Source organism: Danio rerio, chromosome 4, assembly GCF_052040795.2.
Source record: "Danio rerio strain M-AB ecotype USA chromosome 4, GRCz13ab, whole genome shotgun sequence".
Classification (NCBI taxonomy): Eukaryota; Metazoa; Chordata; class Actinopteri; order Cypriniformes; family Danionidae; genus Danio; species Danio rerio.
The window spans coordinates 26,538,599-26,556,538 of record NC_141024.2 but is presented as its reverse complement, the minus strand read 5'-3'; the positions used below and the strand labels follow the sequence as shown (position 1 = coordinate 26,556,538).

The following is a 17,940-nucleotide window of genomic DNA, read 5'->3' as shown; positions in this document are numbered from 1 at the left end:
ACATATAACCATTATACATGGAATAATTGTTCATTTCACAGCAGTTTTGTTTCCACTCTAGGTGATTGTGAAAGTGTTGCGGTTGGTGACTGCGGTGTTATTGTCCCGTAAACACAAAACTGGTTCACAATAATCACGTGTTTCTTCTCACAGCATCTGTTTCTTAAATCTGCAGCTTTATTTTGGGGTATTATTAAACGGGCCTCTTTTGTTTTGAACGGTCAGTGGACTCACTCGCATGTCCTCTCCGGAGTGACGTCACGGAGGGACACTCCACGCGACAAGTGTGTAGACAAGATGGCGCTTGCTGTTGTGCCACAGAAGTAACCAGTGCTTGACGAAAAATCAGGTTAGTAAAATATCACCTTATAAAAACAACTCCCACCGCATCGGGTTTACATTGGCGGCGGAAATCAAACGCCATCAGTATATTTCAACCGTTAAGCATGCTAGTCTTACTCCAGTCTTGTGTGATTTTAGCATTAGCACACTAGCATCTCGTGTGCTTGTTAACTTTCCTCTATAACAGGCTTAATAGAGATACTGAACTAGCTGAGCCGCTCTGAACTCAGCAGCTAAACCGGTTAGATCTTTAAAAGTAGGAAGATGATGGAGGTGGTTAAGCTTAGCAGCATTCGCCATTCGCGCGCCTAAACGCCTTCAAAGTCAACCTGGTAGTTTAACTAGTTAAATGAGATCAACACGACTGCACATATTCGTTTAATCACTACCTTATACTTGAATGAGTGTAAAATCAGATTGATTAAAAACAAGCAATAGCTATGCATGAACAAAAAACCCAAATCAATATTAATGTGCTTTACGTAAAATGAACGTGCTAAACAAACTACTGTAAATAAATTAGGTGTATTTGTAGCTTGTTTTTGTTAAACACACGTGGGGCCCTGAGGAACCGGGGTGTTATTTTGGTCGTGACACAGATAATCAGGCGACTGTGGAGCTAAATAAGGTACTCACGTTTGCTTAAGCCGGGTTGTTTACATGCTAAGCTAAATACTTACTGATGTTAACAAGCCTGGAGTCGGTGCCCTAGTTTAGTTTCGTTTAGTTTTACAGATTAATTTTGATAACATCATAATATTTCCTGTTTCTAGACATGTAGCATCATGTAAATACCGTGGTTCATGTAATGGCTTGTAAATACCAAGTTATTTGAATATGGTCCTGATGTATATAATTTCAATAGGTTTTTTGAAAGTGTATTATCGTGTTACTTTAAAGTACCTCAGTGTGCTTAAGTATCATGTAATATAACACACACACATATATATGAGCAATTCAGGTGTTATGGATGTGACCTTCGCTGTGAAATCTCAAAACATAAAATCACTGAGAAAGTATACATTAACATAATATTAAAATATCTGTTTGTATATATATATTTTTTAAACAGCTAACCACAGAGTTATGGGAGCAGAAAAAATATCAATCTGTAAACATTTTTTATATTTGAAATGAGGTAGAAAAACATAAACATTGTGTGTATGGATGTGATTTAAAAAAAAAAAAAAAAAAACGTCTGCGGGTTTATAACATACAACATACTTTGTAGAAATTCTGTGAATTAAACTGCACAATCCAAAAGAAATTATGATATTCAAAAGAATAAGAGTTGGCTTACTATAAAACAAAAAAAATGATTGATTAGATTTTATTTGACATTTTTGCATTTATGAGCGTAAAGCTTCGTTACGGATGCAATTTTTTTTTTCGTTATAGATGTGACATGTGAAAATGCCATTAGTGTGACTGGTAAATCAATTATGGTAGTTTGTAAACACTAAGAGAGACATATTTTGAGAATATTAAATGTCATCTAAAATACTTGCTTAGACAAAAACAAATCTAGAAATTAGATTCAAAATAGTGAACATTTATTATTTTTAGTTTGGAAGGAAAATAAGTCTCAAGGAATTTATAGAATCAAACAAAAATGCAGCTTTGCTCGAACAAATACATTGTAATTTTATATAATTGGTCAACACCATGTTTTAACTTCATCTAAGAGTAAAAAATTCAATATTTGGTGGAAGAACTCTCATTTTTAATCACAACAAATACTTTATTTTTTTTATTCTGACCAGTTTTTATTTTCTGAGGGGAAAGTTAATTTGAAATATAGAAGAACCTTTATCTTACAATTATTGAATAAAACAAATATGGAAATTTTACATAATTACCTCAACATAATAAAAAGCTAGTAAATCCTGAGAAGCTAAGAATTTTTTTCCATAGATGTGTGCATAATCTCTCTCTCTCTCTTTGTCAGTGTAAATCTTTGCAGGAAAAAAATTCTTTCTCCTGTAGTGTTCTTGGAAATTGGTTTTATTGTGTCTCTCTTAAATTGCTCTCTTGTTATGGCATTGTGTACACTGTGTTTACCACGGTTCATTTGATACGGGATCACTGATCAAACTAAATACTGTAAACAATGACGCATATGCACTGTCGTTACAAAGTGTGGGGTTGGTAAGAGTTTAAAGTTTTTAAGAGCACCAAAATACAGTTAAAATGCTTGTTAATTGTGTTAATTGTGTGTGTGCGCACACTATTTACACTATCATAAATATTCTGAAATGTAAAATGACTATGCAAATCTTTATTTATTTAACTCATTTGTATTGTTCTAATACATTTTAGATGATTTATTTTAGTCCTAATTAAACATATTTGTTTAATTAATATAAAATAATAATTCTTAGATTATTAGATTATTTTGTTTTACTTATTTATCTTACACAGTGTCATCTAAAGAAAATAAATACGTTATAAACGCAATATTGCAATGTAAACTAAACTAAATGTTTTGGTTTTTATATTATAATATCCAAAGACATTTTTTTCCTGTAAAGGCCAAGCCGAACTTTCAAAAGTAATTATTACATCAGTTTTTACTGTCACATGATCCATCAGAAAACATTCTAATTGGCTGATAAGCATCTGAAAAGCATGATGCAATTTACATTTTTAAGAGTTTTTGATAAATACAAAAGAGCAGCAGTCAACAGAAGACTTTGTAACTACATATCACTTTAGCATGAAAAAGCATCTTACTGACCCTAGAACAAAATATATTGATACTGTCAGATTTTCTATTATTTGAATTAATCTATTCTAATTGAACTTATCTTTAAATTGGATTTTATAGATACATTATTATATATTCTTCACATAAAACACATTCATTCTCATCTAATCCTATTGTTTCTGTAGATTAACCATCATGCCTTGGGAGGAGTTGGTTTCACTGCTGGCTGCCGTCACAATAGTGATGTGAGGAGGGCAGTGACCGACTGTGATGGACAGGTGTAAGCACGTGGGTCGCTTAAGGCTTGCGCAGGACCACTCGATCCTGAACCCGCAGAAATGGCACTGTGTGGACTGCAACACCACCGAGTCGGTGTGGGCATGTCTTAGCTGTTCTCATGTAGCATGTGGACGCTACATAGAGGAACATGCGCTTCAGCACTTTAAGGTATGCTTAGATCTTATGTACAATAAAGCTGTAAAAGACATTAATTAATGTTGTGACCAATAGAATAGGATAAAAAGTCCACAAAAATGTTATATTAAAGGTCGAGTAGGTGATTGTCTTCAGAAACATTTTTTGTTGTGCTGGTTAAAAGTTTCTTTACATTCCAATAGTAATGATTAAAGTAAATGATCTAAATGTATTTATATGTATTTTTATATTCTGGATAAGGCATAAAACTAAATGTTCGTCCAATTAAATATTGTCTGGTCGACAAATAACTCTATTACGTCAGGTATCTCAAACTGTCTGTCAACAAATTTGAATTTCTGTGCAGCCTCTTTAAGCAGACAGATACATCACTCCCACGCACTACCAGACTAGAGATGTCATCTGGCGTCAACCTGAACTTCTTTCTGAAAGTCCATCGAATGGCCTTGAATGCATGAAAAGAAAGATTTTTCTAAAAAGGTTTCTGCCAAAAATACAGAATCAAAACTTTTCTAAACCCTGAAACAATATCGGAATTACTTTTGCATGCTTTAGGTTAATGATGTTATGGTGCTCAAATCAACGATCTGAAGGATGACACCATGGCTGAACTATTTATTGTAGACGGGTTTGTTTTAAAACTATTTTAGTCACGCAAAGCTTATGTCGTCTCTTTTCTTGTTTATAAATGAGTTTATATGCACGCCAGTGTTGTTCATACATTGAAAATGTCCTGCAAAAGATTGGCAATATATTGTCAAGTTCATGAAGTACCTTTTACAGCATCTATAATATAGTCGGTTAAATAGACCTGAGCATTCATTAAGTTGTTCAGCTGTAAAAGGAGCTGAAAAAAGCGATGTATGAGGATCAGCGAGCACGATTAAAAATCAAAAGTTACTCGTTGGCCTAATAACATATACATAAGTGTAATGAAAAAAGATGACAGGATATTTCTGTTTTTAGCAAAACATATTCTTGTGAAATGTCCCATTTTTAATGTTCTCAGACAACAATTTTTATCTGGAGAGACTTTAAAGAAAATATTTTTAAATGTGAATCCATCTAAAATTGTAGAATTTTTATCAAAAGGAAATCTTAAACTGTTTTAGATTTTTATCTTATATGTTATCATTATTATTATTATTATTTATGTATTTTACCCTGTACATTATTTATTGCTGTTGATTACTTTTAAATTAAAAGAAAATTGGTGTTTATAAAAAGTGATAAACTTGATCTATTTTCTTTTTGCCATGAAATAGCCATAGAAGCTGAAATGGCAATACAATTAAAACTCTCTCTCTCTCTCTCTCTCTCTCTCTCTCTCTTTTTCTCTCTCTCTCTCTCTCTCTCTATCTCTCTCTAAAAGAGTTTTTAGCACGCCTTTTTCTGATCAAATTTTTATTTAGTTTAATAACAAAACAAAAGTAAATGTGCTCTTCCGCCTAACCAGCTTTACTGAGAAGTTTGATTTATATTCACACATTTGTTTATTTTTGAACAGTGGCTACCTGTGAACAGATTCTCCATAGAATTTTTTTAACAGTTGATTTACATGATCAAGTGTTATATCTAATCAGTGCTTATTCGCATGTTCATGACTTAAGGAGGCGTGGCTTTTGGATGGCAGGGGAGGCTCGTAAAATGTCTAAGCTATTATGCTAATGCTAGCATTCTGGCAGATCACTTACTGCACCATTTAAAAAATCCTAATGTAAGAAGAACGTTTTTTTTTTTTTTTTTTTTTTTACTTCATTCAAACAAACTAATGAATTAGACATGGCTGTTTTTTAAAAGGTCAAGAACCAATATTTGTTTGACTAAAATCCCTGTTAAACATTTTATTTGGACTGTTTTAAGGCAATTTGACAATAATTTTATTCAAAGGTATCTTCAACAAATTAATTTACTACAGGGCCTAATGAAATATTTCTGGAGTTCTAGACAGACATTGAATGTCAGATAATTTTATATTTGTCTTGGAATATAATGATGTTTGTTTGTCAATTGAATTATTACATTTCATTTATCAATTTAATTTTGTGTTGTTAAATTTAAATTTGCAAAATGTGATTTTGCCTATTGTTATGGTTAGTATTTTTTTCTGTGCTATTTTATTCCTTTTCCGCTTGTCAACTACCAAGCAAATATATTAAAACTTTGATTTCGGACGTTTTTTCTTGTACTGAAAATAAACGCAAGTGAATGAGTCCATTTTTATTTACAACAGCAATGCCATGCTTAAGTGAAAAATAAGGTGGGATATGTTATGGAAAATCTGTGAAAATCAGGGTAAACCTTACCCTGAAAGTATGACCTGAATGTATTGGTCTAGTGTTAATCTGAAATGTATTTTAACAGTATGTGCGCAACGTTTGTTTTTTTAAAATGCAAACTCTTAAAAGTTAAACAACTTATAAAAAAATCCCATAATGTAAATAGGTTGTCATTTAGTAACAATATGTCAATAACTCAATTTTGACAAAAATGTCTGATAGAACCTTATATTTCTAAGGTGACGAATTGTATTTTGGTGTACATGGTAAGACACCACGAAGGTAGACTTGGTGCTGGCATAAATAAACAAACAAATAAATAAATGCAAATAAATTTTTTTTTAATACAATTAACATTGAGAATTATAATCTCTGTTTTTTAGGTATTTGCCATGTCACCTTCAGATGTATAACATTTAAAAACAATCAAGTTCTTATCAGAAAAGAACAGTCTAATTCTGGAAGAATCTTTCATTTCATTTGTTTATAAAGCACAAATAAACACAAAAGTAGTTTACCAAAGTGCTTTACGATATATAATATATCAACATAACAGTAGACAGAAGGTAAAAGGGTAGAGAAAGATAAGTATAAAATACTAATAAAAGAGGCCATAATTTGAGTTTAAATATTGTTTCATTGATTTTGTTTTCATAATGAAGTTTCATTTGTTCATAGGAGCAGCACCACCCTTTGGCCCTGGAGGTGAATGAGTTGTATGTGTACTGCTACTTGTGTGATGACTACGTGCTGAATGATAATGCGACAGGTGACTTAAAGCTGTTGCGAAGCACGTTAAGTGCTATTAAGAGCCAGTGCTATGAAGTCACCACACGTAGTGGCCGTACCCTTCGCTCATCCTCTGCTAATGGAGATCAGCTATCGCCTAGCACGCAGGAGCTGCAGTTGCGGGATGAGGACCGCATGTTCACTGCATTGTGGCACCGCCGGCGTGCTCTAATCGGTCGCCTTTTTCGCCTGTGGTTCGCACAAACTGAACGGGGAAAGAAGCGTTTGGAGGAGGAACGGCAACAGGAGGAAGAGGAGGAGAGGAAGCGTGAAGCACGGGAAAGAAGACGGCAACTCAAACGGCAGCTCAAGGAAGAGTTGGAAAGTGCACCTCCTAGGAAGAGCCATCGCATTCGACGACAGAGCTTGAAGGCAACTTCTGTGAAACCCGCAAGAGCACCAGCCAAAAGCACTAAATCTGTGAGGCGCAGGTCTGCTCCTGCTCGCGTCTCCACTCCTACTCCACGAACTCCTAGAGAGAGAACTCCTCAACAGAGGCCCCGTCCACAAGCCAAGGCCAAACGGCCACAGGCTCCACCTTCTAAAACAGGCGATTCGCCCGTCAAACGGCGACCTACTGTAACTCCAGGAGTGACAGGTTTGCGCAACCTTGGCAATACTTGCTACATGAACTCGATATTGCAGGTTCTGAGTCACTTGCATGTATTCCGAGAGTGCTTTTTGAGACTGGATCTGAACCAAGCGCTGGAACTGCTAGCCTCTGCGGTCAGCCGCAAGTTAGGACTCTCTGCTCAGCGCGTGATCCAGCCCAAAGGCCTTAATCAGGGGTCCGGACTCAGTGGAGGGGCCTCCCGTTCACGCAACATGGAGCTCATACAACCCAAGGAGCCCAGCTCCAAACATATCTCGCTTTGTCACGAATTACACACACTCTTTCAGGTGATGTGGTCAGGCAAGTGGGCTCTGGTTTCCCCATTTGCAATGCTGCATTCTGTGTGGCAGCTGATTCCAGCGTTCCGAGGTTATGCACAGCAGGATGCACAGGAATTTCTTTGTGAACTTTTAGATAAAGTCCAGCATGAGCTGGAACGGACCAGAACATTAACACCTGCCACTGTTCCGGCCAACCAGAGACGCCTTATCAAACAGGTGCTCAGTGTGGTCAATACCATCTTTCATGGCCAGCTCCTCAGTCAGGTAATGAGTTTCCTGATTAATATGTAAACATTAAACCAGCTACAGACTGTACAAGTACTCACAGTGGGTCAAGGGTGACAGTTGCAAGGCTTCAGTCTTGTGCTCAATCTTTATATCTGTTTTTTTATGGAAGTTCGTTCCCACCACTGAATAAAAAAAAGACAGAAAAAATGATAAAATCAGAATTCTGAGTTATAAAGTCAGAATTTTAAGTTATAAGAGTTTCCTGTTATGGTGACTGACCATAAATGGAATGTTAAAGACTCATTCTTAGGTTCTCTGCTCTGTGAAACTCAGAATTCTGACTCTATAACTTGAAATTCTAACTTTATAACTTGATATTGCGACTTTATAACTCAAAATTCTGACTTTCTAAATTGGAATTGCGACTTCATAACTTGGTATTGTGACTTTATAACTTAGAAATGGTCTGACTTTATAACTTGGAATTCTGACTTTATGATTGGAATTCTGACTTTATAAATCAGAATTGCGACTTTTTTAGTTTTTTTTTTTTTTCCATTAAATAATTTAGTTTTTATTGTTCAGAGGCAGGAAAGCGCTTCCATTGTTTTTGCATGGCTATGGTGGTAAAAAAAAAACTCTGATAGTGAGACGTTGAATCATTTCATTACTAGTAATTCTGAAAGATTCTTTGCTGATTTTTGCCATGCCCATGAAGTCCATAAATACGTAAACTAGGGGTGTCCAATCGTGCTCCTGGGATACAAAAGTCCTAAATGGTTTTGTACAACCTGTCCTAAACGTACCTGCTTGAAAGTTTATAGAAATCATAAAGACCTTTAGAACTTGCCTAATTTGTTTCGAGGTTAGAGTTGCCCTCCAGGAGCAAGACTGGGTGCCCTAGTGTAGGGTGTCCTAGTTGACATTTTTAGGTTCCAGAAGTATGTTCCCAAGTGTCCAAAGCTGCTGTAGGCCATTGATGTGCACTTTTGTGGAGGTCGTGTAGGCCCAGGTTCAGCAGAAGCACACATTGATGACAAATACTTATCTATGTAGAAAGTACAGAGATCAGCAAAGAGTTAAGTGTGGCATCTGGGACCAAATAAAAACTGGGGGCAGTGCACTGTTTAAACTGCATGATTTGTTTCATCAGTGGTGCCACAGGGGGTGCTGTAAAGCATACTTGTGACAGCTTTTTCGTCCACTATGACAAATGTTGAGACAAACACTGGTATTATTTTACTAAAGTGTCATGTTTTTTTTTTTTGCTTGTAGGTGAGGTGTTTAGCATGCGATCATCGCTCAAACACAATTGAGCCCTTCTGGGATCTTTCTCTGGAATTCCCTGAACGATACCACAGCAACAGTAAGGATGCTGCACAAGTTCCTTGTGGCTTGACAGAGATGCTGGCTAAGTTTACAGAGACTGAGGCATTGGAAGGAGCCATATATGCTTGTGACTACTGCAACAGTGAGTTGGAAACATTAAAGGAACACGCATTTTTGGAAATAGGCCTCAATAGGTTCAGTCCCATAAAATTATACTGCGATTTAGCCTACCTCTGGGTCTGGTGGTAGCACTTTTAGCTTAGTTTAGCATGATTCATTGAATTAGATCACACCATTAGCATCTCACTCAATTGAAAAAAGTTTATATATTTTAAACTATGACTTTTCTGTAGTTACATCGTTAAATAAGATCAACAGAAAGTGAAAAGTATTTTTTTACGCCAATATGGCTAGGAAATACACTCTCATTCTGGTAATGATCCAAAAGACTGTGATAAAAGCCCAAATCAACAATCTAAAATCAAAAAAAGAGAACACTTAAAATTTTTACATCAAAGTTTTATCAAAAAAAGACAATCCCACTGGTCAAAAACAAATCAATGTACTTACACATTTTTTTGTTTTTGCTTTCTCTATTAGACAAACGACGGCGATTCTGTTCGAAGCAGGTGGTCTTGACTGAAGCTCAGAAACAGCTGATGGTTCACAAACTGCCTCATGTTCTCAGATTGCACCTCAAACGATTCAGGTATCCACACACATGCATTTTTCACAACTTTGAGGTTTCTGTGGTCAATCCATTGTTAATGCATGTATATGTTTAGGTGGTCCGGTCGAAACCACAGGGAGAAGATCGGTGTTCATGTTCAGTTTGAGCAGGAGCTGAACATGGAGCCGTATTGCTGCAAAGACTCCGGCAACTTACCCCATCCTCAACACTTTCTCTACCAACTTTCTGCTGTCGTCATGCATCACGGGAAGGGTTTCGGATCAGGCCATTACACTGCCTTTTGTTATAATACTGAAGGAGGTAAAACATTATTCTTTGCATCTGCCATTTCAATGAAGAATCCTGTTTGTTGGTTTTTTATGTAATAAATATACACAAATGAACTAATTCTTATACTAAAAAAATTGCTCTGGTACCAAAAGAAACTTGACAACAAAATAAATTAAATGGAGATTTAAGAGACTAAAGGTTTCTATAAGTGAATTAAAATGAAATACTATGTATAAAATATCTAATTAGAAAATATATTTTTCTTTAAGTGAAACTGTGTAATACTTATCAATTACTCAAGTTTTTCATGTTTCAAATATGTCACTTTGCATGTTTGGTTGCTTGATCTTTCTAATGCTGTGTTCACACCAGATATGGCATGCGCAAATGCATCGCACTATTTTATATTATATTTTGAGTTTGCCCACTTCATTTTCATGTCAAATTCACTTCACAATAGACGTTGATTCAAGTCATGGGCAAGGTTTTTGTCTGCCTGGTGACTCTAGCTTCGTTGCTAAATGGCTAGCAAGGATTTTATTGAGAAAGTAGCTGTGCTTTGTGCTTTAGGCTGTGTGTTTGTATAGCCCTCATCGACGCTGATGTGCACCTCTCAAAAAATGTAACTACACGTCGCAACGACGTATAGCGCAATTGTGATTGGTCGCCTTGGTAGCCCTAAGTGTGGGCAGGACTGAGAGTCAAGCGAACCCGTTGGAGCGAGTGTTTACAAGTGTTGAGTCCTGTGAAGGAGCTCCAGATGGAAAGTTTTGTTTTTTGTTTCCCTAATGATCAAAGTTGCTGCACGATCGCCAGTTCCTGCCTTAAAATGAGCAAGTTTGACTTGTACATTAAAGTAGTGAAAAAACAAAAACACCAGCGGAGAAACTTGACACAGAGCAACATTAAAACCTACTGCCAGCTAGCGTTTCAGATGTTATTGCATAGCAATACAAAAAACATGCAGAAGTATAAATGCACGGCAACACACAAGGTTTGCGCCGTGGGTCACGCCGCATAATCAGGCTTTAGGAAGACTGATAAACAGCGTAGATTTGTTTGGCGCCTTGAGTCCACTAGATCCTTTTAGAGGTGCACCCAGCACCGTGAGTTCATCAACTCCTTCAGAAACTACAGTATATCTGGATGAGGAAGGCTTTCAGCCGTGCTTCAGACTTGAGCCGAGCCCAGTTTGATGAGCTATTGTCTGGTGTCGACAGGAGGATTTTCCCTCAGGCTACGTCATAATCACACCCAAACTAGAGCAAGCTCCTGATTGGTTAATGCACCGCAAATCTCTGCTTGAGTTCAAATTTTTCAATTCAAATGAAACGTGCAAAACATTTAATTGTGCCACTTCTATTGTGTGAATTGTTTCATTCACGCCACCTCATTTGCATGAATCGCGCCCCAAGATCTCTTTTCACATCTTTGCATTGACTTGTTAATCACTCGCGATTGACTATTCATCCGCGTCTCGTGTGAACGCACCATTGAGTTGCTTTGGAATATAAAACTATTTAATTCGCTGTTCACTACATTATTATTTTAAATGCCATTTGATAACTGCACAGTTAAAATTAAAACACGGTAATGTGCAATGTGCTTTCAAATAAAAGGAAATATGACTGAGCAAATAAAAGTGGTAAAAGAAGCTCACACAAGACATTTTAATAGGCTCAACGGGATAGTGCACTAAAAAAAAAATATTTATTCTTCCTCATGTGGTTCCAAACTAGGGCTTCACCATATATTGTTTATCATCAATATCACAATATTTGCATTCACAGTAGTCACATTGCAGTATTTACAATGTTGAGTTGGGATTATGGTTGATCAGCAATGAAGACTACAGTTTTATTTTACTTTTTACATTACATTTAATCATTCAGTTGCACTCAAATCATATTTGGCTCCTGTATTGCTCCTCAGAAAACCATAAAGCACTACTTATTTCACCTTTATTTTATTAACGCTTGCAATTTGTTCGATTCACTCGGCTACAAGAATATTTCAATCAATCTAAATTAAAGATGCCATTCCATATAGAGCTCTAGCATAGTCATCTGCTGAAGTTATATTCATACCGCAATGTCCGATTTTTCCAATATCGTGCACCCCTATTTTAAACCTTTGTGTTAAAAACAAAAAAATCTATAGAGTTTAAAAAAGATATTTTACATTTTGAAAAATCCTATGGTTTACTCACCCTTGTTTTAAATCTTTTAAGTTTTTTTTTCTGTTAAATGCAAAGGAAACTTTTATCTAATGACTTCCATAGCATTTGTTTTTGTACTTTGGAAATCAATAGTTACAGGTTTCCAACATTTTTCAAAATACTTTTTGTGTTTAACATGGGATTTGAAACTAGTAAAGGATGAGTAAATGACAACAGAAAGTATTTTATATATACAGGCATTCTTTTAGTGATTACCAAAAATGTATCCATATTTGACTCCTGGAAAAAGTGGTATAGGAGCATCCTTAATAACATACACCCAGTAATTCATTTTTATAGAATAGTTTCTCCATAAATAGACAGTTTGGACATCTTAATAGCTCAAAAACACATTCTTTTCTCCTAAGAAAGACTTCAGCAAAAATACAGTAGTTCTATTTGTACTTTAAACCTTCATACCATGCCTCATACGGCAAACATAATTAAAAGAAATTTAATTAAAACGAATTTAAAAAAACGTTTTCTCTTCCTCCACAAATTCCAAATCTGTTTGAACACAACCTGTTGAATACAAAACAAGATATTATGAAGAATGTTGCAAACCAGTAATCATTGACTTCCATAGTATCTGCTTGTTAAGGCATGATGTATGTAATACTGTTTCCAGGTTCAAGCCGCTACATATTTGAATTGAGAAAATATTCGTTTATAACCACTTTTTTGTCATGTCATACACATTCAAGTGAATTTTATATAAAATGATTGTGTACACAACAGTCTCTGGATTTGTTGCATCACAGACATCAATGTTTGAACAATTTATAAATAATCAATCACTTTCTGGCCATCTGTTATTAGCCATGGTTATTTATTGCGATCATGATTTTTGAAAGTATTACAGCGCTTTGTAAACATTTATTATTACCATTTGTGAGTCTCCCCATACAGTTTAATTGAGCACTTGGACCCGGAAGCCACTTAGCGTGACGTCACACTTAACAAGCGGATATGTACTTTTCCCACTATGTGTGTTAATTGCTATTGGTCATCAGCATTCTTCAAAATATCTTCTTTTGTGTTTAACTCATACAGTTTTAAATGCTCAGTACATTTCATTTTATTAGGTGAACAATCATTTTAAATACACATGGTTCCCTTAATGATTCAGTAATTCAGAACACAAGTCTTAAAGGCATCTTTAATTAACGCGTCTTCTCTCTTTCTCTCTGTTTCCAGGGTTTTGGGTGCACTGTAATGACTCTAAACTGAGTGTCTGCGCGGTGGAGGAAGTGTGTAAGGCCCAGGCCTACATTCTCTTTTACACGCAGAGAAACGCTCAGGACAAAAGCAAAGAGAGTGACCTCTGACCCTTCAGATGTAGAGACTGTCCGTTTGTACATTCTGTTCATATAGTTTCGGGACGGTTAGTATGTCTCCTTTTTCTAGTGTACAGCAAATGTGGAAGGGGGTATGTTTTTGTCACACGCACACTTATGCCTTACAGTTTTACAGATTTCGGCATCCTTGCAGTGATTGTAGCAATTCATTTGTATGTGTGTGTGTGTGCAAAGAGAGTGAATTTGGTCCAAGCCTGAGGCATTATTGCTCTCACTAGTGTCCGTGTTTATCGTCTGCAAACCAAAGTTGAGTTGTGAATGTGTACCGAGTCTGAAACATTCGTAGCGTCAGTATAAAAAGAGGTTTTCTGTCTTCATATCACAAGTGTTTTATTATCTTCAGACAAATTATTTGTTTTTGATAAGTGCCCTGCCAAGTCAGATCAGTTTTAAGATGTTAATAACTTTTAAACGAGGCGCGATTCAGGAATTTTTCTGTCACCTTCTCAGAATGTAGTTTTTATACCTGGTATTTGGGTAGACGACTTTTTTTTCCCATTTTACAGGAAAATGTCAAAGATTTTTTCACCAGCAAAAAAAAAAATAGACAATGTATGCTGTTATATTCTCCCTTTGTCTGTTTGTGGCGTTTAGACTCTCTTCTGTAGTTCGTACACTTATTTTAGATGTACGTGTTTGTTCGACTCTCACACACTCCTGCTCAAATCTCCTGTTTCCACATCTTGTTGGCTGTTCAAATCCATTTTCCTCCTCCGCTTTTGAGCAGGTATAGATGTAAAACTATGCAAATTGTTACCTCAATTCATAGAGAAATTTACCTCAATAAAAGGAGAATATTTTTGCATTTTTCTAAACAGCTCGTCTCGGTTTTCTGTACTGTGTTAAACTTGGGTGATTTGTTTTTTTTATGAAGTGCATATTGCTTTATATTTTACACTTTTGTTGAACAATTGAAAACACAAGGGGTCTGATTTATAAAACTTGGGTGTAAACCTTTCTAAAAATGATCATAACCCCAGAATATATTTTAATTAAATTATTAATGATGGCTCGTATGATCATTTAAACTGGTTTAGTAATTTTTTCCATTAACCTTTTATATATATATATATATATATATATATATATATATATATATATATATATATATAGAGAGAGAGAGAGAGAGAGAGAGAGAGAGAGAGAGAGAGAGAGAGAGAGAGAGAGAGAGAGAGAGAGAGAGAGAGAGAGAGAGATATCACGGCTTTTGTGTGAGAAATGAGGTATGTAGTTTTCTGCTCACCTTGTGCATCACGTTTATTAATGAAACCCCAGATTGTTCACATCATAAATCCTACAACAAACCATTCTAAAATTAACTCTAGCTCATATCATGATTAAATGGTTACACCATTTTATTCTATTCCAACCTGATCTCATGGGAAAACATAACGACCTTATCTTTTGATAAACTTGTAGCTAATTTATTTATTTATTTTTTAGAAAGAAAATATGTTCAAAACTGTAAGAATTCATACAAATTAGCTACTAAATTACCTATAATATTAATAAGTATGGAGTGAGTGATGACACTGTGACGGGTAGGGTTAGGTGAGCGCATAAAAAAAGCATTGGATGCAGCTCAAAATTGCACTGCACCAGGTCTGCATCCAGACACCTCTCTGACTGAGCTGCAAATGGCCCGAGTTCGAATCCTGAATACTTGATGTATTTATTAATGTTACTTTTTTATTTTTAAGTTTTCAGTCAGATGTCAGACCAATGTTAAAACAAAACACGTTACAAGAACAGAGCATTTAAAACCTAACATCTATTACTGCATCAACCTGGATTCAAACCCATCATCTCGACATGCTAGTAACGAACTGTCATCGCTTCACCAAATCACTTGAAACCTCAACTCTACAACGTGGGGTTTCATATCTCAAATTGCTTATCTCAGGGGTGTCCAAACTCGAATTTGGTCCTGGAGGGCCAGTGTCCTGCATAGTTTAGCTCCAACATCCTTCAACACGCCTTCTTGTAAATTTCTAGTATACCTAGACAAAGCTTAAGTAGCTGGTTCAGGTGTGTTTAATTGGGTTCGGAACTTAAATTTGCTGGACAATTGCCCTCCAGGACTGAGTTTGGCTTAACTGTTTCTTTCTCTGAAAGAATGCATATAAATGACCACTGGTGTCACTGTAGAGACAGGTTTCGACAGATTAGCTTCGACTGTTTCAGTGTTTCATGAAGCCTCGCTTTGCCCCCCACTACGTAGTAGTGTTCAAAAATGCTAATTTGAGTTGTCACGTAAACACCCACCCTCACATCCAAATAATGCAGTCAAATGACAAAAGATTCAAACAATTTCAAGTACTGTACAATTTATTTTGTCTTTAAAAAAAAAAAAACGGAGTTCAAAAGGTAGTATGTTCTAGATGAGACAGCCATTTGATATTTTACAAATATCAAAAACACTGTGAAAGCTGTGCGCATTACGATTTGCTTCCCGATGAATTTTGTTCATCTTGCAAAAGCCCTTCGGTGAAGTAAAGCCAAGCAGCCGTACTCTTTACACTCTCTCATTCACTACACAGAGTACAAATGAGTATAAAGTTTTTATCTCTCCAAACACCCAAAAACGTTAAATCGGGCACTGCCTCGTACCCGTGCATAGTAGTTTCATGCCTTACTTAATGCTGAGTATATGCTGTTCGCTAACAGCAGGCGTTCAGTTTTAAAATAGTTTGTTTTTTATAATGCCTATATGTTTTGTTTTTTGCATGGGACTGGAGTGTTTATGTTTTTTATACAGGACTGTGCAAAAGTCTTAGATCTCTAGTGTTTTTATCAACAAAAATGGTTTTAAGTAATTTATTTTTTTCTTCATTTTCCTTGGGTTTAGTCCTGTTATTCATCAGGGTTATCCACATTGGAAAGAACCACCAACCTATCCAACATGTCTTTTGCACACCGGATGCCCTTCTAGCTGCAACCCATCACTGGGACACATCCAAACACCTTCATTCACACACATACACTACGAACAATTTAGTTTATTCATTTCACCTATAGTGCATGTCTTTAGACTGTGGATAAAACGGAAGCACCCAGAGAAAACCCACGCCAACACGGGGAGAACATGCAAACTCCACACAGAAATGCAAAATGACCCAGATGGCACTCGAACCACTGATTTTCTTGTTGTGAGGAAACAGTGCTAACCACTGAGCTGCCATTTTATTTTATTTTTATTTAATAAAAAAGAAAGAATTTTAAGGAAATATCAGTTTACATTTCCAAACATTAATTTTTGCTATTAATTAATGGTAAAATTCATAAATTTTATTAAGTGAGATTTTTTTTTTTATCTGAAAGCTCCCCGTGCTCCACAGAGATTTGATCTAGCCATCATCATCATCAGACCCATAGCCAAAGTCTAGAATTTGACCCATATATATAAGCTCATTTGTCTGATTTTTGACAGTATGGAATCATAAATTGTGAAAATAACCAATAAAAGAAAGCGTTAAGACAAATTTATTATTATTATTATTTAAATGGACAAATTCTGACTGAGGAAATGAGCTGGCCAGTTTGTTATTTGCCTATAGGCCACAGTTTTTAATTTAAAACAAGTTTTAACAGATTCCTAGCCGTTTTTTTAATGATGGATGATAATAAATTAACATTTGAAAAAATAAGTATTATTTTATATTTCTTTTTTAAATCTCATTACATGATTTATAAAACTGCAATAACGTACATTTTAAATGCACATTTGGTAATAAACACACATTTTTTTTAAACAAAGTAGTATGGAAAGCACACAAAAAATTTTGAAAATATATTTGTTGCATCAAAAAGCGTGGTAATGATAACCATCCAACAAGCTAATCCAAATATTTGTGCTTAAAGTATCACTATATTCTAACCTCGTATTTTAATAGAAAATAAAGTGAATAACTGCTAAAAGTCCCTTTTTGAGGGGGAAAAAATAACCACTCCTTTTAATAGGCTGGCTACGGGCCTGATCATAAAGAAATTTAGACAAACTAAATCCAGAAGAACCAAGGAAACATCTTCAAGACACTTCAAGAAACCTGCTGGCAAAGCTACAGTGCTATCTTAGACATTTGTGTAACGTGAGAATGCTTTCAAACATAATGTCATAAATAGATTTAATTTATCAACTGACTAAATTAAATCCTTTGCATTCAAAGTGGCATCTGTGCGCTTGCATACGGTGTTCAGCTTTCTTGAAGTATCTTGGAGATGTTGGAACAGTTCTTCTAGATTTATTTCAGTATTATTCAGTATTATTTATCTCAGTTTCTACTATTTCTTTATGATGATTGTGAGATCACATCTCTCTTTAGCAATGTATCACTAGTGATGGGAGAAACATACCTTTTTAAGCTTCAAAAACAATAAACCAATTGCTTTGCAAAATGATT

The 17,940-nt window shown here is 35.5% G+C and overlaps 1 protein-coding gene and 1 long non-coding RNA gene across 4 annotated transcripts; one reads left to right on the top strand and one right to left on the bottom strand.

The window, feature by feature from the left end:
- The first annotated feature begins 286 nt into the window (after positions 1 to 286).
- On the top strand, positions 287 to 14,355 carry usp44 (ubiquitin specific peptidase 44). 3 transcript variants are annotated; one of them, XR_015942046.1, is made up of 7 exons: positions 287 to 349; positions 3,235 to 3,496; positions 6,442 to 7,710; positions 8,950 to 9,323; positions 9,374 to 9,712; positions 9,789 to 9,994; positions 13,380 to 14,355. XR_015942046.1 is itself a non-coding variant. In NM_200257.1 (7 exon segments), coding segments are annotated over 6 exon segments (2,088 nt in total). In that variant the 5' UTR covers positions 317 to 349; positions 3,235 to 3,319; the 3' UTR covers positions 13,511 to 14,355.
- On the bottom strand, positions 6,784 to 13,082 carry LOC148679952 (uncharacterized). The gene is made up of 2 exons (XR_015942437.1): positions 9,361 to 13,082; positions 6,784 to 9,305 (listed from the first exon to the last, which is right to left on the bottom strand). It is a non-coding gene; the product is annotated as an uncharacterized LOC148679952 (long non-coding RNA).
- Positions 14,356 to 17,940: the final 3,585 nt, after the last annotated feature.